Source organism: Rhizophagus irregularis, chromosome 15 (assembly GCF_026210795.1).
Source record: "Rhizophagus irregularis chromosome 15, complete sequence".
In the NCBI taxonomy this organism is placed as follows: Eukaryota; Fungi; Glomeromycota; class Glomeromycetes; order Glomerales; family Glomeraceae; genus Rhizophagus; species Rhizophagus irregularis.
The window spans coordinates 4,695,037-4,716,924 of NC_089443.1; the positions used below are offsets into that span (position 1 = coordinate 4,695,037).

A 21,888-nucleotide genomic window follows, 5' to 3' on the forward strand; every position below is an offset into this window, starting at 1 on the left:
TTTGTTAGAACGGAATTATGGCAAATTCAATAGGATTTAAGGTCGATAGTCATCAGTTTTTTTCTGGTGTAGAAGATATTAATTTTTCTTTGAGTGGGGGGACATGTACGTTTTATTTGCCACGTAAATGGAACCAAAAGTCAATAGACGGATTACTGGCCTTATACAAGACAGGTATGTTGTATATTGCACCAATTCAGATCACCTTTGATAAGGAAGGACATTCAGATTCTGAAGGAGCTTTTTTTTCTGGGATTTGGCCAGAATTGAAATCAAATATACCAAATAACTTGAATGTAGTAATAATATTCATATGGATTACATGCAAAAATGGAGCTGATGAGGAAGTGGAAATGAAGATTAAAAAATTAAGAAATAGAGATGTTGAGATTAATCCCGATTACATTTCGGTAGTAACAGGATTTGCGAACGTCAATAGAGATATTGATCGATATCTTTCTCAAGTGTAATTTTGCAATGTTCTAGTCTATAAGATATAAATCATAAATAAATACGATAAATTTTATTTAGCGTTTAATCATAAATTTGATGCGTTAATGCGGGCAAACTTTATTAATTTTTTAGATACGTAAAATACATAAAGAAATGCTTAGAAAGCGAAATATATGACATGCTTTAAAGGGAGTCCTACTACATCGCTAAATTACTACGTTTCTATCCCATTAACCTACCTATTCCTCCGCGAGATTACTCTATGACTTTACCTTTTCATTCTCTTCGATTCCTCCCAGCTTTCATTGCTTCTGTGCCTCTTCCAGTAACATATAACATAACCTCTGCCTTGTCTTTCATATTTTCATCTTAGTACGCAACAAATAAGGGATTCAATAACTTGAACGACGGTTTTTCATCACTGTCTAGCAAAATATCATTTTACAGCATCTGTTATTATCCCCATACATTATCTATCGTATTTGCTTTTGTGTTTGCGAGATAGTGAAGACAATCTGAACGGCGACCATGCTCTTTTTGGACAGTAGCTTGATCAAATGTCACGGTCTTCATAACCCTTAACATGTTTGATATAAAAAAAAAAATCACGTGCGCGTGAACAATGTTCACGCCGATCACTTTTGCCAAGAAAATTTTTTATTAATACATGCGAAAAATAAATACAAAGTTCGGAACGTAGCCCATGATACATGACGAAATTTCTATTCCTAAATTCTAATTCGTTTTCCCCTCAAGATCGGTTACCTTTGGTAACTCGCCTGACCTTACATATATTATACACATATCACCCGATTATAATCTAAGAAAACTTGTTCTACTCATAAATTTATATAGTGATGATATTTATATTATAATTAGAATAATAACTCAGTTAAAAATTTCGAAAATTCAAAAAATAGTTTACGTATGATGATGATCACCACTAGTAATATTTAGCAATACTCAAAAAAAAAAATATAAAATTTACTTATTATAAAATCAATGTATTTTATGTTTTAAATAAAAAGTTCTATCTAACATTTCTTCCATATTAAATTCTTGAAAATTGTAATCTACTAGTAGTGGTAGAGGAATATTAATTACTACTTTAACTTCTGTTTGAAATAGTTTTTTTAATTCTTTATTTATAATATTAATTTATTGTGAAATTTCCAAATTATTATTAACTGCCTCAGTAGCATCATCCTACCTTGCTTCCATATTGTCCTCATTTTGATCATAACTCTTTTCATCATTATTATAATCACTATTATTATTATCATCATCAAAAAAAGAAGAATCAAATAATGTTTCTTGAATTTCATTTTGAAATTAATCTTTGAAATATGTGTTTAATATATGTAAATTTGAATTCAGATTTTGCATTTTGTTATATAGTATGTATGTAATTTTACCATTGATTCAAAATTTTCAAATTTATTTAATCTAAATTAAATACATAAAAACTAAATTAAAGGCATGATATACTTTTTTAATATAGTAATATTTAATATTAAATATTAAATATTAATTTACTGTGTTCTCCTTTTATTAGCCATACATTCAACCAATTATGAAGAATATATGTTTAAATCCTACATTCCTACGTTATGTGAAGTAATTGATAAAATCTTTATAGCAAATTGTTGATATAATATTCTTCAAGACATACTAAATTGCATAATCGTTATCACAAAAAAACATTATCTATTCCTAATATACTCTAAATCACAAGATTTTTTATATTATATAAATGCAGATTTGAGCAACTAATTCGCTACAAGGATTTTTACTACTACCCATTGTAACCCTAGATACCAGCATCAAAGACGGTGAAAACGAAGTAATTTATGTAAATTTTTGATTTTTTTTTTAAAAAAAGAAAATCTTATTTGATTGATATTAACAAAATTTATTTAAATTTATTTTTAAGGCATTATATGCCAATGTTGATATTACTCATGAAATAGTCAAAGGGATGATTCATGAATTACAAAAGATTTACTAAAAAAGATCTCAATATTCAATATAATGCTGGCAATTAGACTGATTATCTAAACTCTGAAGAAAACCGAGATATTTCTTATATACTGTACATAGACATATGGTATTCATGTTACTCGTATCAGCATTTAATTAGTTAGTACGATTTTTCTTTCTTATTTTAACATTATAATAGATCACTGGATTTTTTTTTGTATAAAGGTTGTAATCGATTTATAAAGAAAACAAATTTGTTCGAATAAAAACTACCTTTTATTCATAAAAATTTTGAATACCATGATTTCCTATAACGGATGGATACTATATTTTGAAGTAAAAAAAGATTTCAAGCATCGGATGAAAAAGATTGAAAATTTTTTGTTGTGAACAATATCATGAAACAATAGTACAAAAATAAAAACTCCAAAATTAAATTTAGCGACTATCACGTAAATTTGGCATCACACCAAATTCACGTGATAAAAAAATATCGGAACGTCCGGTAGTGAAGAACCTGATGACAAGATTAAACAAAATAAACCGATTATAAACGAAAATATATATATATATATATATATTATCCTATGTCTTAAATCATGACTATTGTACGAAATTTAAATCGCATTCTTTTATTCATCCGTTAAAATTATCTTAATAATTAATGATTACTACAATGTTAAAAGCTCGCAGAGAATATAATAATACTTCATTATGCAATGGATAAATAATAATTTATTATGTTTATATTGTGTATGGGTAAAATGAGAGGATCATATCATCATATTTTCCGTTTAAACTATTTAACAAATTCCTATTTATTTCCCAATTCCGGGTTAGAAATATCAATTTTGTGTCACAATGTGTTACAATTATTATTCGTTTAATTTTAAATTACCCCGGAGTAAGCTGCTTATTCTATTTCATCATATCACCACAGCATGCGCAGCATACGCAGTAATGTTCATTCAAAAATTGCCAAATAAAGTTCACATGGAATTGAAATCTAAATATAATGTATGATGTACACAAATTGTGAAAAAAAAAAATATTTACCGCCAATCTTCCTTTTTTCGAGAAAAAAAAAATTCTACATAAATCTTTCAGCTGAAAAATGCAATATTTTATTGATTTTTTTTATAATTCTTTGTTGGTCTCTCTTAATTTTAACAATGAAAATCAATCTCAATGACAAATAAAAATTTGTATCTGTAATGCATAAAGATTTGTTTGTCGCACAAAATTTATTATCGTCGAGTAATTTCCGAAAAAATTTCTTTATATAGAAGTTAATTAGAAATTTGGAATTTTCCATAATTTATTATTTACCTATATTTGTCTAAAAGTTATTAAATTCGCTATCGTTGTTTCTGCCAAGTTTAATGCGAAAAAAAACCCTTATAACTGGACATTCAGATAAAAATAAAATATGAAACAAAATCATAAAATCCTATTTTTGAAATTTTTTATATTGCACATTTCTTTTTTAGGACAATTTCTGATACTGTACACTTCAGAGAGAACAATATTAATAATTGATACCCAATCTCACTTATCCTAATCAATATTAGTATGTATTTCTTATAATAAAAAAAAATGTGAAAAGTGAACAAAATTTTTTAGCATTATGGCTCAAAAGTGTAACAGGATGGATTAATTTGTACAAAAAATCATGAATTTTTATTACTACTGCGGTACAGCCTTGATATTCTAAACTATTGATTGCCATATATATATTACTATGTATAATATGTATTTATTATATTATATTTATTTATAGTGAACATGATCAACATGTAATTAAATCGCGAAATGTTACACGCACAAATTTAAAGTTATATTAAATTAAGGTAAACTAAAACAGTTGAGTAGACTAATGTTGAACCAAATGCTGATCCAAATGTCGACCCACTGCTGGCGAGGCTTCCTGCAACGCTGCTATTGGGTGTTTTGATGGGTGCTTTAGTTGATGAAGGTGATTTTGGGGGTGATGGTGGCGATGATGGTGGTGGTGGTGCTGGTGAAAACGATGGAAGAGGTGGTGGCGGTGGTGCACTTGGTAAGTCTTGTTTTTTTGGTTGCGGTTCTTTTGGTAATGGTGAGGGAGCTTTCACTTCTTTTGGTGGCGGTGGGGGAGCTTTCTCTTCTTTTGGTGGCGGTGGGGGAGCTTTCTCTTCTTTTGGTGGCGGTGGGGGAGCTTTCTTTTCTTTTGGTGGAGGTGGGGGAGCTTTCTTTTCTGCTGGTGGAGGTGGTTTTGGTGCTTTGGGTTTTGTTCCTGCTACACAAAATTTTCCACCACAAACTTGACCAAACAGGCAGCAACCGCCGTTGCAAAGTGGAGCACCTGGAGTGCAGCGAATGCTGCATTTGTTGTCAGCTATACACTTTGAGCCTCTAGGACAACAACCACCATTTAAACAATCAATAAACCCTCCTGGGCAGATAGCTCTCTCCGCCAAAGTTGAATTACTAGCAGGTAATGTTCGAATACCAAGCAATTCATCTCTTCTCCATTCCAACAATGACCCTGATACGAAAACGAAATTGTTGAAAGTTAAAATGAGTGCAAGTATTGAGATAAAATTCTTCATTGTAACTTTTATCTTTTGAAAAATGTTTTTTTTTTTTGAAACCATGTGTGTGTGTAAATAACGCATATATATATAATAAATTAGCTGTATCACATTATATGCAGGTTTGCTGTTGTGCAATTTGAGAGACAAAGGAATTTTCCAAATATATAAATTAATTAAATTATGATATATGACAAAATCATACATGAAAGATTGAAAAGATCGTTGTTTTCTTATTATGAGGAAGAGGTACTTTATAAGTTTCGTTTAATCCAGATTCCAATCCATTAGAGTTGATATTGTATGACATGAAGTTTGTCATTAGAAAATGAAAGAGACTCTAAAAATAAAATAGCCATGGTTAATAATATCCTGTATAAACAATTATGGCGCAGTATACGTATTAAAAATAAACTGAAAGGCATTATGTAAAAATGTTTTAATAAATAGAATATTCCTAAATTATTCTACATATTAACATTAAGCATGAAAGGATAATAACATTATAATCTCATTAGTTAATATTTTAATTTTTACTGCAATGTGACGGTGTAATTTTACTAGATTACTATGTAAATTTAAATCTAATATTTTATTCACACTTATTGTTAACAAATAATCCATTCTAGATTGTTAGTTATTAAAAATAACATTTTTTTTCTAACAAAAGGAAATATTTTTTTGCAATAACAAACTTTATTAAAATACTACTTTTAAAGTGATCATTTAAATAATTACTACAGTACTAATGAAAGAAATCACTATCCACTTAAAAATTAATATGAGAAATTTCGTCTTTCATTATTCTCTTTTGTCTTTGTTCAAGAGGACAATAAATAAAATATACTTTAAAAAACCAGCTTAAATAGCGCCGGGTCAAAAATATTAATACAGATCATTCGTAATAATAATAAAACAAAACAAGCATACAGAGCCAGCGTTTTTGCAAAAGAAAAGAAATTTCTTTCACGTATACTGTTTATACAATAATAATTTTTAAAATCTCCAATACGTAAAAAATTAAAAAAATGAGCTCTAGTTAATAATGAATTTCGTCTCCGTTTCCATTATGTAAATGATACAAACATATTTCAATATACTTTGGATTATTTAAAAAAATCATTCAATTATTATTTATCGCTTACCAAGGATTTTTATTTATTAGAGAACTTTAATAAAATACTTCCAATAATTTTTACATAATTAAGAATATTACTGTATCACTTTCATAAGTTGTAAATGTCCTATGCAAAATACATCATATTAGTCAACTTACTAGAAACAGATGGAAATAAATAATCTGGTTCTTTATTAGATCCATTTTCAATTTCAATGAAACTTTGATTCTCGTTATCTTTAGTTTCTATTTCATCGTCAATATCCATAGCTTCGAATTGACTGATTAAGTCGGTATTTGCGGCTGTTGCATACATTCGAGCCCGTTCTGCAATATTACGAGCATAAGCGATTGGTGGGACGAAAGAAATTGCATGAGTGCATCTATAAGAAAATAAATGATGTAATGTAAATAGATATTAATAAATGATTGTGATATTTTATAAAAATATTTACTAACGTTGCGGACAAATAACAAAGGTGATAAGTCAATGATTGAATAAGATCAGAATTGAAGTTATTCTCATCATAAAGAACGTGATAATGCGTAGGTCGAGCCTTGGAATTTATTCCAGGGTGAGATTGAAGGTCTATTTCCAAAATAAAAATAAAAATAAAAATAAAAATAAAAATAAAAATCAGCGCCCTAAAGTTATCTAATTTCATATGTTTATTATTACTTACAAAAATCGAATTCCTTCTCGAATACAATCCCTTTGTCCACAACGGTTCCAGGTTGACAATTTCCGAATCTATCTGCATCTTGAGGATTGTCTGGCAAAAACCTAGAAGAAAAAAAAAGGAATAAAACCATTAAAATTCTTTTAATTATAATATATTGGTTTACTTATTATTACCTTGTATGATTACTTTTCTCAGCAATTATGAATGTCAATTTTGGCATGTTTTTCTCATAAGTTTTAGTAAAAGCCGCTTTTAAACTTATAATTTCAGCATTCAAAGTTCCGCGGAATTGACTTGGCGTAAGGCCTGCTCTATAATATAAGATTCTTTGCGGAAGAACTTTATTCCTTTCTTTATAGTTAAATAACAATTCACTGACTAATTCCTCGAGAACCTCAATAGTCGGATTATGTGTTTCCTTTTGAACGCTACTGCGGCCAATATAAGTTGTCGCAGACAAATCCATGGAACCACACATTCCCGTAATACTACGCTTTACTTTAGTCAAAACGTTTGGATGAGAAATATCAGCTCCAAGTAACATAGTCTAGACAGAAGACGATTAATTACTAAAAGGAATTAGAAAAAATAATTTAATCTTCCATATAGTGATTTCTTACTGGAACTTCTGTTATTAAACTCAAATCGCTCTTAGATAAACTCCAATTATGTCCTCCTAATTTTGCATTAATCTTCAATCCAATATTTGCCAACAACTGCTTATTCCATTTAAAAGTTACTTTATCTGCGGTTATACATTGAGTTGGAATTCCTAAAACTGTGTCCGAAACGCGTTTTATTTCTGAATAAAGTTGTTTCGAATGGGTTGGCATTATACAAACAATTAATTGTGGTGAAATTTTTTTGTTGATATGAGCTTTTTGATACGCAATTGCCAATGCCTAATAAAATATTAAAATGTTGAATGAAATTACGTAACTTCAATTTCATTAATTTCATTTAAGATGTATTTACCTGCTCGATATTTCCTTGTTTATTAGCGTACATAACTTCCGGAACAGTAATCACGTTCTTTAAATAAACAATACAAATAGTTAATACAAATATGATATAAACACGAGCATTTCACGAAAATTAATCTACCAAGCCAATCTCATTCAACATATTACACAATTGATTAAGAAACTCTTGAATGGAATCAAACCGATTGTGGCGTTCACCACAAAGTATGACCAAAGACCAATTTTCTAAGGGTTTTCCCTAATTTACAACATTTACAGTAATCAATAAATTAAACATTCTTTTTCAGGTTAGGGTTAAGGTTAATTCATAAAAATATTTACAATTTTAACGACTTGATTTTCGAATGTCCATCGTCCTTTTTCAGTTTGTACTTCAGTTTGTTGTCCACCCTCATCACATGTAATAATAGGAGGATTTAAAACGCGTCCTACAATCAACCTATGAGTAAATTCCAAAAAAAAAAATAAAGAAAATGAATATAAAAACACAACGTTAAATACCATTAACTGTCATCATGCGGTTATCAATGTCCATTCCGAGTTCTTTAATATTCTCGGTATTGAAAAATTTTAAGATATTTTTAACGCGTGATTCTACATGTTGAAAACGGGCTTGGTTCTCCGTTGAAATTTTAATCATTCCAAGCATACTATCATCTTCGGGATGAAATTCCCATTTTTGCCCTATAAATAATAATAAAATTAGTATAATTACTACAATTATTATTAAACCAACAATATTTGTTACCTGGCATAACTTCACAAACATCCATTGGCATAAATAATTTTTTTTTAACAATTAAACAGGGCAATAACGTATAACGAAGAGGCCATTGGAATTCTCGGGGAAAGAAATCTACAGCTTTTACGAGAAATCCTTTATCATCTCGAAATTTGATATCTTTTGTTAATTCTTTTGAAAGACCATCGATAATATATTTTGTTTTTGGGTTACCACGATGTACAATTCTAATCTGAAGTCCGGTTAAAGTCTAATTTCATAAAAAATTACTAATTAATTTATTAGAGATTTATCTTTTTTCAAAAAAAGATTTTTTTTTTACCCGTTCTAATTTCTTTATTTCATCTTCAGACAAAGTCTTGGACAACAATTCTTCATCTGTTTTATTTAGTATTTTTGCAACGACGTTTATTAAAGATTCTGCCGGAATCTTCAAATTAGGATCATGAAAATCGACATTAATAACCATATTTTCTAAATGAGCAAATTTGAAGTAATAATCAACATTATTTTTAAGTAATCATAATAATTTTGAACTTTTATTTTATATATTTATTTACCCCATCCAGGTCTCATTGATTGACAAAATCCTTGGTTAGCTCCAGGTACTCGATTTTTTGCCATATGATCAGACCAATCTTCACTTGCCATATCAACAATGAACATATTATGAGCAGTAAAGTTCATAATAATATTTAAAACATGATTACAGTTTAAAATTTCTCCTGTAAGTGGACTTTGACCATTGATATAATCTTGAAGTAATCTGAAATTGATTATTTGAACTTTTTCAATTCTTGCGTTATAAGTACGAATTTCTTCGTGTTTTTCATCACGTGGTAGCGCAACCTAATTAAAATTATATTGTAACTTGTAACTTCGTTTAATAAAAAAGATAAATCGTAATAAAAACTTGATCCATATTTACGTAAATTTCACCATCTTCATTAATTGCGTTAATATTTAAATGTGAAGGCGAATATATAGCTTCTTTCCCATCGAAAACAGGATGTACAGGACCAAATACATTATCCAAACACATTCGAGAAAAAATTTTAAATAGCGCTTTCGGTTTTTTGATACACGGTCTAACCGAAAATTTGTAATGATGGATATCTACGTTAGGCAACTAATCCGCGTAATGTTAATTATTAATTTTTTTCTTATGATGAAAGTTTTGATCAAATAATTTTTTTTAAAAAAATAATCAAATAACCTACAGTATTTATTTTAAGGTAGTTGCACTTTAAATCGACAGATTTACCACGTAATCCAACATCAGGTCTTTCAGCGACTTTTAGCTCGGTAGACGTTAGTTTAAAATCAACAGCCTTTTGTTTCTTTGGCAATTCAATTTCATCTTTCGAATCTGAATTACTTATGATTGTCTCATAGTCATAATGAATACGTCGTTTTAACATTTTATTAATTTGAAAAAATCTTCAAATAATAAAAAAATGGAAAAAAATTTTTTTAGTAAGTTAAGGATCGTAAAGATTGATACTTTATTTTGACTTTTTATATTCATGTAAATGATGTAATAATTGCATTGTCGTCAAATTAAGTCAAATAATTTATATCAAAAATCATGAAGGCGTCTCATATGAAAAAAATCATCATAAATTAGAAATTTCTTTTTGTCTTTTATCTTACATATAAAGAACATAATTAATTGATTCATTCATTCATTTATTCTAAAAACAATGCGCGATTTTTTTGGTGAAAAATTTCTCGCGCGTCTTTCAAGTCTTTTTATAAGAAAATTATATATGTAATTCATTTGTCATAAATTTGTATTAATTATACGTTATTTCCTTTAATTTCTTTATTTTAAATAATATATTTCATTTTGCCAATAAATAATACATGAAATGAATGCAATGATGTAGCGATATCAAATTTATTGAAATCGGTTTTTTTATGAAGAAATTTGCAAATTGACAATAATAAACTAAATCTACAATAAGTACAGAAATCATTTATTTTTTTGTTAACAAATCGTCTTGAAAAAGTCCCAATTACAACCTCGATTAAGATGCTCCATCCCAAATTAAGAAAATAAACAATAATCTCTCGCTCCACCATTTATAATAAGTGGTTGTAGTTTTTTCCTTAATTCAATAGCTGCCTTTAACAGTATCCATCCGTTTTTACTAAAAAAAACTTCATTATCAATAAAAATTATAAATTATTTGTTAAAAATAATCAAGCCTTACCTGTCCAAGGCATCAAGAGCAGTATGAAAATTATTCAGCCACTCAAATCTTCCATTAAAATCATTTACCCATTGAATTTCAACTCCAAATTCAATTGAAGCGGACGGCTTAGTTTTCAGTAAGGTTATTAGTCCATATACAGCATCACTTGCAGAAAATGTTGGAAGCTTATATCCATAAAATTTCGCCCAACCATCATATAATGGTATGTCGAATTTATATTTTGGACCTTCTGAATTTATCATTTCGGCTAAGCGATTCGCGACTTCTACGTCCATGGCGGGAAAATATTCTTTCGACATTTTGTGCGAAATTCTATATAGATAAAATAATAAATTAAAATGCTATATGCTCTGAAGAAATTTACAGATTTCTTACCCCATATTCCTTAATAGTTTATCCAAATTTTCTCCTTGATTCTCTTTAAGTTTCATTTTTGTAATAGTATACTCTGAATTAAGTATACTTTCATAAACTGTCCAATGTCCCATTAATACACAATTATATGTAAATATTTTAAATAGTCAAGGAGGTAATGAATGGTTTGATTAATTTTATATATTATTAATAAACAAGAAAAGGATATTCATAAATAGGGATAATCCGTTTATCATCTGCTTCGCTTGCTACAGCCTTGTGTCTATGTAGACGATTTGACATGTACAAATCATTAAGTTCTTTTACTTCCGCATCTAAAATATCTACATTATTTTTGTAATCTAATAAAGCGAGTCTTTTTGTTATATATAAACTTGTATGACCAATTATCGCTAGCCTTGTTGGAAAGAAGGCAAATAGTAAATAACAAATTTTAAATAACAAGAGAAATAATAATGTAAAGAATCACCATAACATATCATTATCCTTAAGTAAAAGCTTTGAAGCAAGAAAATATGTCATTAACGCAATTGAAGTGCCATAACGTCTTTTCGGTTCTGTTTCGATATTATCTGACTATATAAATAGTGATATCAAATTTATCAAATTTAAAGATCAAGATCAAAATTCGGTAACAATTTTAACGATTCAAGTACAAAAACTTAACCATCATAATATACCTCATCCAACGTTATTGGACGTCCGAAATCATCTGTAAAAACAGTGTTAATTTGTAATTCTTCTTCACTTTCTTTTCTTAAAGCCTATAAACCAACAAATTAATTAAAAGGAAAGAAAAAGTTCAGTGAACTGATTTTATAATACCTTCTCTATATATTCCTGATATTCCTCTGATTCTTCATCATAAACAATAAATATCTAATAATGTTGTGTTAGTATTAATATTTAACACAATAAATAAAAGTAAATTACAAATAAATTAACTCACATGAGAATTTCTATCATAAAGATTTGTTAAATTTACTGGGTGAAGACTATCAATTACATAAATATTTACGTGCGGATTTTCCGTTAGATCAAACTCTCTAGCGAGCTCCAAGTTTGATCCAAAATTCAATAAAATTATAGCTCGTAGCTAATCAATTATTTATTCATTATTTTGAATCAATCCATGAGTTGGTAATATGATTATTTAGATAAATTTCTTCAATATCAAAAAGTCACGAGAGGCAATAAATAACTAGCCTAATCGTATAAATTCGAAATCGAAAATCAGACAAAAGAATTACCGATTTCATGTTTTGACTTGGCCTCAAATCGCTTCTATCAAGATCATCGTATGATCTTATTGGTTTTAGGGTCCAAATAACATGTTCTCGAAAAAATAATTTCTTTTAAAAGAGGTTAAATTTTATATTAGATCAAATTGATGATAAAGCGTGAACTTGCTTAGAAAAAAATATTTTTTACCTTCAATATTTCGGCAGCGCACATTGAATCGATGTCAGCATAACAATATAATCTTACAGAACAATCGAACAAGACAACACCACTGTCTTCATCAGCCTGAAATAACAAAGTTTCAAAAATATGTTTAAATTGTTCTATATTACAAAACATTTTATATATATTATATATTTTTTTGTTTGATCGAATATGAAAATCCGGAAAATGGTAAAGATCTACGGACAAAATTAGTTGATATGGAGTGGAAAAAATAAAAAATCAAAAAAAAAACATTTCGAAAGTATAATATCAACGCGGTCTCTTGGGTTGAAAAAAAATCGACACGATTTTCTAGACTTTTTATAGATTGTTTTCAAGATGATAAATTTCTATTTTTAGGTTATTTGTTTGCTGACTGATTTGGATATATAACATGAGTACGTACTTACCTACAATTGTACTGTGCCACACGGAAAATACACAATTACACAGGCAATCTCGACTTGATATCGATCACAAAGCCAGCTTTCTTCATTATTAATGAATTATTAATTAATATAGGATTCTAGTCGTTCCTTGTAATCCCATTTTTGCCTTTCATTCTTTCAAAAATTAACCAGATTAGTAATTTAGTACAAATTTAACACAAATTTAGTAAAGGGCCTGGAAAAGTTGCTCCGTACATAATCTTCCACGACATATCATGACGATCCTTTCATTACATAAGATTCTGCGTATCTGCGTAAAAAAAAAGATATTTTTTAATATAAATAAATTGTTTGATCCTTAAATTCTGAGCTTAAAATTTAACAATATTGTGTAAATATGTTGAATCAATCAAACAGTTATTGTGGGTTTGACTCTTGGGTAAGAATTTCGTTTTTGGAAAAAATCAGCGGGATAAACAAGTATAAATCCCAAATTTGTTTTGATTGTTTCTAAATATAGGGGCCGTGGAAAAATTATGATTCCATAAATTGTTTCCAAGAAACGTAAGCTTTTTGTGTATCTTATTTTCTCACAGTGGTTTGTTTTACAATATTACTAAATTTACTTTTTTTATATATATAGTTTGATTAACGTGGGAATACCATTAGTGTACACTATCGGTTCAGTATGTGTTCTTCTAACAACTTATATCAAATATAAACGGAAAAAAAGTCTGTTTTATGAACCTTTGATTTCCGGACAAATCAGTTCATCTTATGGAGCGATTAGTTCAGTAGACTCAAATATTGATGATGTAGAAGAAATTGATGATAATCCGGAATTTATAACTTTAAATGAACAGAGAAATAAAATTTTTGACTTTGGTCGATTATTTTTTGGAGCGGTGATGTTTGCATTATTTTGTTCCGTTGGTATCATGCGGTGGAGTGAATATAATGAAAATAAATGTGAATTTTATTGGATAATTTTTTCAATTGTTGAAGAATTAATATGGGTATGTGAAATTTAGTAATATTTATAGTAAATTGAACAATTAATTTAAATTTTAACTAAAACTATTCATTAGATATATGCCACATTGTTAGCCTTTATCAACCTCACATCTCAGCAGCGTAATATATTTCATTTACGCGGACATTTAGACATTCTATATTTTATCACATTTGTTGCTTCAATCTACAATATTTGCTCATTTTATTTGCAATTTAACAAATATTTCATCACATATTATTCATTTGGACTTTTGGTTTTGATCATTTCTTTTATTTTGGTTATGATTACTATAATGGAACCAGAAGATGACCCCGAAGGAATATTGTCAAAACCTAATTCAGAGGTATTGGTCTTTGAGAATACCAAATTGTGTTTTTTTTATTGTATTAAATTAGTTAATATAATTTTTATTTCTCGTCTGATCTAAGGGTCGATTTCCATCACCTGAAGTGAAATGTTCTTTATATGAACACTTCACGTTTTCATGGTTAATTCCTTTAATGGCTAAAGGGTTCCGAAAAACTTTAGATGAAAATGATATATATGAGTTGCCGGATTATTCTAGAGCATCAAATGTTTTGAAAGGTTTTCATAGAAAAGGGTCTCTTGTTAGATCTTTATTTTATACTTTTAGAAAAGAGCTTTTTGTTCAGTTCTGTTATTCTGTGATTTGGTCTATTACTCTCATATTTGCACCTCCTTATTTTCTACGTAAAATTTTACTCTATGTACAAAATTATCCCAATAACGGTGACGAGACCCAAGTTAGTGCCTATTTTTATGTAATAGGATTATTTTTAGGCACTATAGTGCCAAGTTTATGCTTTCAACAAGCTTTATATATTGGTCGAAAATTAGGAATTAAAACTCAAGTAGGTTTAATTAAATCATTAAATCTCATTATTATTTAAATTAATATTTTTTTTTTAAAAAAAAAAATGTAATTACTATTAGGCGATTATAATAGGTGAAATTTACTTAAAATCTCTTTCTAGAAAGGATACAACAGGGGTAACAGATGATGAAGATACAAAGAATAAAACTGGGAATATTACAAATTTAATGGCTGTCGATGCAACGAAAATATCAGACATTATAGCTTATATTTTCTATTGTAAGATCTTTAATATAAGTTTATTATAATTAATGTTTATGATGTTTTTTTTTAATTAATAACAAATCTTTATTATTATTATTAGTATATTGTTTCCCTTTGCAAATTATATTATGTATAACATTATTATACTTGTTGCTTGGATTCAGTGCTATTGTGGGCGTATTCACCATTATTGTGACTTATCCACTTCCTGCTTTAATAAATCAACGCATTTCAACTATTCAAAAGCGCCTTATGGCAGCAACAGATAAACGTATTGGTGCAATGAACGAGGTTTGCATGTTTTAATAATTATTTTAATATTTTTTTTTATACTTTATAATAATACTAATATAATTCGAACTTTAAATAGTTACTTCAAGCGATTAGAATAATCAAGTTTTTCGCTTGGGAGGATCAGTTCCAAAAAAAAATTATAGATGCACGTGAAAATGAGCTTAAAGAAATTAAATCTCGTTTGATACAATGGATTTATATTGCAAATATTTGGTCGTGTTTGCCACTTGTTATTATGTTCGCTGTTTTTATGACTTACACAAAATTGCTCGGTAATGAATTATCGGCAACAATAGCTTTTACAGCTCTTACCCTATTTAATATGCTTCGTCATGCACTCGATGAAGGACCTTCAACGATTATTTCCATTATTCAAGGTAATTATCTGGGATTTACGTATTTATTAGTTCTCGCGCCAATATATAACATATATTTTTATATATTTAGCTCAAATTTCCATTGTGCGTATCGAAAAATTTCTGAAAGAGCCTGAAATTACACGTCAGGATAGTCGACCATCAAGTAGTAACGATCCTGAAATTGGATTCAGAAATGCTTCATTTCAGTGGCCTAATGGTGCTTCTTCAACTGATGACCTTAATAATAATATCGATATTACAATTAAAAATCCTCTTAACAAGTTCACTTTGTTCGATTTAAATATAACATTTCCTGTTGGTAAACTTTCAATAATTTGCGGACCTACTGGGAGTGGGAAAACAAGTTTATTGATGGCTTTATTGGGAGAACTGGATTGCTTAAGTGGTCGCGTATTTTTGCCTAGGAAAAAAACTTCGCCCAAGAATTTGGGAGGTGCTCCTAGCGGAATAGCGTATGTGGCACAAACAGGTAATTTAATGTGATTGATTTTATTGTAATGTCTCCATTTATTTAACATACGTTTTGTTTAGCATGGCTTCAAAACGCTTCGATTAGAGAAAACATTTTATTTGGCCTTTCTTTCGATGAAGATCGTTATAAAAACGTATTGAATATGTGCGCGTTAAATAAGGATTTGGAAATATTTGAATTTGGAGATATAACTGAAATAGGAGAAAAAGGAATTACTCTATCAGGCGGTCAAAAACAGCGTATCGCGTTAGCTAGAGCTGTTTATTCTCAAGCAAAAATTATCATAATGGATGATTGTTTATCAGGTATTTACACAGTAAAATACTATTATTACTTCTCTATTAAAAATATCATAATTCTTAATATATTTCTTATATTATATAGCCGTTGATGCTCACACAGCAAAACATTTATATGAAAAATGTTTAATGGGAGAACTTATGAAGGATCGAACGCTCATTCTAGTCACGCATCATGTAGGGCTTTGTCTTCGTGGTGCACATAAAGTAATTGTCATGAAAGATGGTCGCGTGGTTGGTCAAGGGACTCCAAGTGAAGTTTTATCTCGAGGAATAGTAGAAATTACTGAAGAACAAAATGAGACAAATAAGAAAAGTGTAGCCGAAGAACCAGATTTATCTTCTTTAAATCTTCAGAAATTATCTAGTAAAGGTGACGGCAAATTAATTGCTGAAGAAGAAAAGGCCGAGGGGATTGTTGACTGGAGTGTATATAAGATTTATTTTATAGCTTCAGGTGGATTCTTATTTTGGATATTCTTGATATTTATGTTTATAATTACACAATCAATACAAGTTGGTGAAGGTAATATAAAATAATGATATTTTTTTTAAGAGTTATATAGAATTATATTACTCATTTTGTTCTTGTTTTGACAGATTGGTGGATTAGGGAATGGACTAATGCTTATTCTTTAGCTCACGATCAAATGTATAATGTTTCATCAACATTATCATCTTTCTTTTGGCCTTCTACTTTTCCTAGCCAAGACGTTTATAGTTCTCTATCTACTTTTTCACTACCACAACTTATTAAAGCTTTCTTCGGTTTTTTTTCTATGCCTTCAGCTGATCATATGTCTTCACAAGCTATAAGTTCAGAACATAACAAAAATCAAGTTGATGTAAATTATTATCTTGGTGTATATATTCTTCTAGGTTTCTTAATTGCATTGTTTGGGTCAATAAGATCGTATTACATGTCTATGGGTTCATTGGTTGCTTCAAGAAAATTACATGAAGCAATCTTGGAAAAGGTTATGAAAGCAAAAATAAGATTTTTTGATACAACTCCTATTGGTATTTATTTATTCTTTATTCGTTTTGGCTCTTATTCGTTTTGGCTCTTATTCGTTTTGGCTCTTGCATGTCACAATATTCATTGTTTCTTATATTTTGGTAACAGGACGCATATTGAACCGATTTTCAAAAGATATGGAAGTTATTGATCTGAATTTGTCTCCTATGGCAATGTTCCTCATTTATTCCTGTTTCGCAACTGTATCAGTCATATTTGCTATTTCTATTGTAATGCCTCGATTTATGATAGCTGGTACTTTCATTGCTATCTTATACATAATTATTGGAGCTTATTATGTTGCAACATCAAGAGATCTTAAACGTAGGTTAAATAACTTATAATTTTGTTAAAATAGTAAAAATACTTAAAATTGCATATTGAATCAAAATAATTCATACTAGGTATTGAGTCGATCAAACGATCTCCTATATATGCAGCATTTGGAGAGGTTTGTAAATTTGTATTTATTTTGTGAATGTTAAACAAGACTTTTTTTAAACAATGATACTTTTGGATATTTATAGACAATTACTGGCGTTTCAACCATTAGAGCATTTGGCGGGGAGAATAGATTAATAAAAAAGATGCTTTCACTTGTTGATGGAAATAATCGACCTTTTATATTTAATTGGGCATGTAATCGTTGGTTAAACACTCGTGTTGACTTAGTGGGAGGATTAGTGTGTTTAGCTGCTGGAACCATTGTTATATATCAATTATCTAAAGGAATGGATCCGGGGTTAGCAGGTTTTGCGCTCTCTTATGCATTGAATTTTACTGGGCATTTATTATGGTTATTGAGATTGTATGCTTTACAAGAGATGAACATGAACTCTGGTAGGTGTAATGTTAATTTATTTAATTAAGTTTGAAAGATTTTGCTAAGTTTTGTTATATATATTTATATTAGTTGAAAGAATTAGAGAATATATGAACTTGGAAGAAGAGCCTCCAAGAATCATTGAAGGTCATAGACCACCTCCCGAATGGCCTTTCCAAGGAGAAATTAAAGTGAATAATCTCATAATGCAATATGCACCAGAAAATCCACCTGTATTAAAGGATGTCTCATTTCATATTAAACCATCAGAAAAGATTGGGATAGTCGGAAGGACGGGTATGAGATAATGAATATATATATATACATATATTTTTCCGAATTTTATTTAACTATTTATCATATTTTAGGATCCGGAAAATCAACATTAGCCCTTTCATTCTTCAGATTTATGGAACCAACTTCAGGACAAATTATTATCGACGATATTGATATTTCAACTCTTGGACTTTTTGATTTAAGAAGTAGGCTAACTATAATACCTCAGGATCCAGTATTGTTTAGCGGTACTTTAAGGTAGGAATAATGCTGTACAAATTATGTTTATTTCTCAGTATTATTTATGATATTTAATTTTATCTAGGAGTAACCTTGATCCTTTTGGTAAATATGACGATGTCGAATTATGGAATTCTCTTAAAAGAGCTCATTTAATTGATGATGATAATAAATTATCATTATCTTCAGAAATACAGCAATCTGTAACACCGGAACTTATCGAAGATGAAATAGAATCAAATAAATATTTAGAACAAAACCATTTTAATTGGAGTCTTGATGCACCTGTAAGTGAAAATGGTGGCAACTTTTCACAAGGTCAAAGGCAACTTATTGCGTTAGCTAGAGCTTTGGTATGTAGATCAAAATTAATTATCATGGACGAAGCAACAGCCAGTGTAGATTTTAAAACTGATAGAATGATTCAAGAAACTATTAGACAAGAATTTAGAGATTCTACTTTATTATGTATTGCACATCGAATAAGAACCGTTGTTGATTATGATAAAATTTTGGTTTTAGGTAAATCTTAATCTAATTGGAATTTTGAGTTTTTAATATTAATGCTAACTTTTTTTTTGGTTTCGTTGATAGATGCTGGGAGAGTTATAGAATTTGATCACCCTTATTTATTATTACAAAATCCAAACTCAGTATTTAGAGCTATGTGCGAAAAGAGTGGTGAATTTACAGAGTTAGTAGAAATCGCCAAAATAAAATATAATGCAGATCATTCTAATAGTTGAAAAGGAAAGAAGATTTTTGGAGATTAAAAATCTAAGAAATTTCTTATAATAGGGTATTTTTTTTTTCATTCTCATTTTCAATTAGCACTATTCACTATCTTTAGATTAATATGAAAGATTTTTCATTTGGTAACAAATAAGTAGAAAGAATATTATTATTATTTTTACATGTAAAAGAAATCAATTAATTTATACCTATTAAAAAACAAATAAAATAGTAAAAATAAATTTGAACCTTTAAACTAAAATATAGTTTTTTAAATTTAATATTTATTTTTTAATGTACCAGACACTAGAAAATTATACAGGCTATTATTTGGCCAATATAAACTGTTATAAATATTTAAAAATGGCAAAAAATACAAATTTTGGTGGGTATAGTTGATAAATGGTTTATTGTTAAAGACATAAATGATTATCAAAAAGCAGATTTAAAATAAAAGAAAAGATATAAAAGCAATAAAACTAAAAAAAAGGCATGCAAAAAAAAATATGTAAGATGGTCTAAAATACCCTATTTTAAAATGGTTATAATAAAATAATATTTGGTTTTTTTTTGATATATATAAGAGTTATTCTTTGAAATTTTTTAGGTTAAAGAATAATAATAATAGAAAATTTAAATGTTACATATAAGATTACTAGAAAACTAGAGAGTTTAGCAAGTTAACAAAATGCTGAAATAGCAAAACTTTGCCAAAACTATATGAAAATTTTATTAAGAAGTTGGTGAAATTCTGGAAAAAATTAGAGCAAAACCTGATAATACTAGTCAAAATATATTAAGGTTATTGAGTATATATTTGATATCTGATATACTGTATATATCCAGTATGTATAAGATATACTGTACATGTGTATAATATTTAATATCTGATATGTGTAGCATAAATGTAGAAATTTGGTAACATATAGGTATAGATATACAGTAGTCAGCAATTGATCATTAATTACATGAATTGATATTAAAATTAAAGTCAATCAAAATAAAATTTAAAATGTAAATCATATATCATATGATTTACCAAAAATGTAAATTTTTATGAGGAAAATTATAATATAATTTAAATAAAACAAATAAAACTCATACAGTTTTTTTTGTTCTATTAACCCATTGGGTTTCCCATTCATTATCTTTCATATATTCTACTTTAAGACGTGAATCTAAAACTATATATATTACAAACATTATTAAAATTAATTAAATTAAATTAACTTAATAATCATAACTTACTTAAAGAAACTGCATATAAAGTTGAATCAGTTTTATTGTAGTAAATTTTAAGGCTTATTAATGGCATTAATTGCCACTTCCTATTAAAAAAAGGAATTTTTTTTTTTTTTTTATTGATTATATATGCTTTATTGATATGTAGTTTATATACCATACAAACAAATTATCATAAGCTATATCCACCCAGTAGGATGCAATCATCAAAATATGGATAAGAATAAATATGTAATAAAAATAATTAGCTACAGTCATGATTACCGATCATAAAAATAATTAATATTATGTCTATTGATTATATTATAGAAATTGTTGTTATTATATATATATATATATTTATATTTTTTTTCCCTTCCTTTTTTCCTTTCAAATTTGGCAAATTTATATATAACTTCAAATTAAGATTAATTATACTGTTGCTAAATCAATTATAATATTGTTCACAACATTTTTTATCTTTTTATAAGCCCAACTAAACTACTAGTTGTTATTAATTAGTAAACACATTTGATCTTGAGCTTTTTTTCTCATTCTGTAGCATTTTGATAATATGAGATTTTCATTTTTTAAGTTTTCATGCTGTACTGAGTCCAATTCCAATGATGTATTACCAAACTCTACCATTTGATCTTCCTATGAATTTGATATATTATTCTTCTTTGATTGTTGTTTATTCTGTTTTAATTGCTTAATCTGTTGATGAGGGGATTTGAAATAATGATCCATATTTTCAGATTCATTTAATTTGTTTTTTTTCCAATATTTTTAGCCTTTTCCCATGCATTAGTAGCATTACATCTAGGCAATCAAATTAGTTCCTTAAAGTGAATAATGAAGGAATCCAGAAGTGAGACCAAAAATAGAATGTTTTTTGACTCTAAAAATCCAAATATTTGTTTTGATATTTTGGAAAATTAGTGTTAATCTTAGCTTTCAAGGCAAGTGAGCAAAAATCAAAAAATTTTTTGTTATCACGCTGTGTTTAAACTCCGCGATGTTCCGGCCCCTGCTACATGCTAGGCTCGAAGCTTTTTA

General features: G+C 28.3%; 5 protein-coding genes across 5 annotated transcripts; 2 read left to right on the plus strand and 3 right to left on the minus strand.

Annotated features, from left to right (window-relative positions):
- Positions 1-17: 17 nt before the first annotated feature.
- On the plus strand, positions 18-997 carry OCT59_007760 (uncharacterized protein; the record flags this gene model as incomplete). The annotated part of the gene is made up of 2 exons (XM_066132162.1): positions 18-174; positions 265-997. 2 exons carry the CDS (start codon positions 18-20, stop codon positions 468-470), a joined length of 363 nt encoding a protein of 120 aa, XP_065998905.1. The 3' UTR covers positions 471-997.
- Positions 998-4,083: 3,086 nt separating this feature from the next.
- Positions 4,084-5,024, minus strand: OCT59_007761 (uncharacterized protein; the record flags this gene model as incomplete). The annotated part of the gene is made up of 1 exon (XM_066132165.1): positions 4,084-5,024. One exon carries the CDS (start codon positions 5,022-5,024, stop codon positions 4,269-4,271), a length of 756 nt encoding a protein of 251 aa, XP_065998906.1. The 3' UTR covers positions 4,084-4,268.
- A 5,303-nt stretch (positions 5,025-10,327) lies between these two features.
- OCT59_007762 (uncharacterized protein) lies at positions 10,328-11,238 on the minus strand (the record flags this gene model as incomplete). The annotated part of the gene is made up of 3 exons (XM_066132181.1): positions 10,328-10,684; positions 10,748-11,062; positions 11,126-11,238. The coding sequence occupies 3 exons, from the start codon at positions 11,236-11,238 to the stop codon at positions 10,582-10,584; spliced, it is 531 nt and encodes a 176-aa protein (XP_065998907.1). The 3' UTR covers positions 10,328-10,581.
- A 73-nt stretch (positions 11,239-11,311) lies between these two features.
- Positions 11,312-12,706, minus strand: OCT59_007763 (uncharacterized protein; the record flags this gene model as incomplete). The annotated part of the gene is made up of 7 exons (XM_025323042.2): positions 11,312-11,522; positions 11,595-11,701; positions 11,806-11,889; positions 11,951-12,004; positions 12,075-12,221; positions 12,376-12,477; positions 12,557-12,706. 7 exons carry the CDS (start codon positions 12,704-12,706, stop codon positions 11,312-11,314), a joined length of 855 nt encoding a protein of 284 aa, XP_025164671.2.
- A 651-nt stretch (positions 12,707-13,357) lies between these two features.
- Positions 13,358-19,868, plus strand: OCT59_007764 (uncharacterized protein; the record flags this gene model as incomplete). Its single annotated transcript, XM_025328905.2, has 19 exons — positions 13,358-13,399; positions 13,481-13,524; positions 13,604-13,976; positions 14,049-14,318; positions 14,404-14,847; positions 14,930-15,089; positions 15,175-15,365; positions 15,445-15,745; positions 15,816-16,217; positions 16,280-16,525; positions 16,605-17,045; positions 17,120-17,539; positions 17,646-17,861; positions 17,942-17,988; positions 18,065-18,377; positions 18,451-18,657; positions 18,729-18,894; positions 18,962-19,398; positions 19,471-19,868. The coding sequence occupies 19 exons, from the start codon at positions 13,358-13,360 to the stop codon at positions 19,620-19,622; spliced, it is 4,872 nt and encodes a 1,623-aa protein (XP_025164670.1). The 3' UTR covers positions 19,623-19,868.
- Between the last annotated feature and the right edge of the window lie 2,020 nt (positions 19,869-21,888).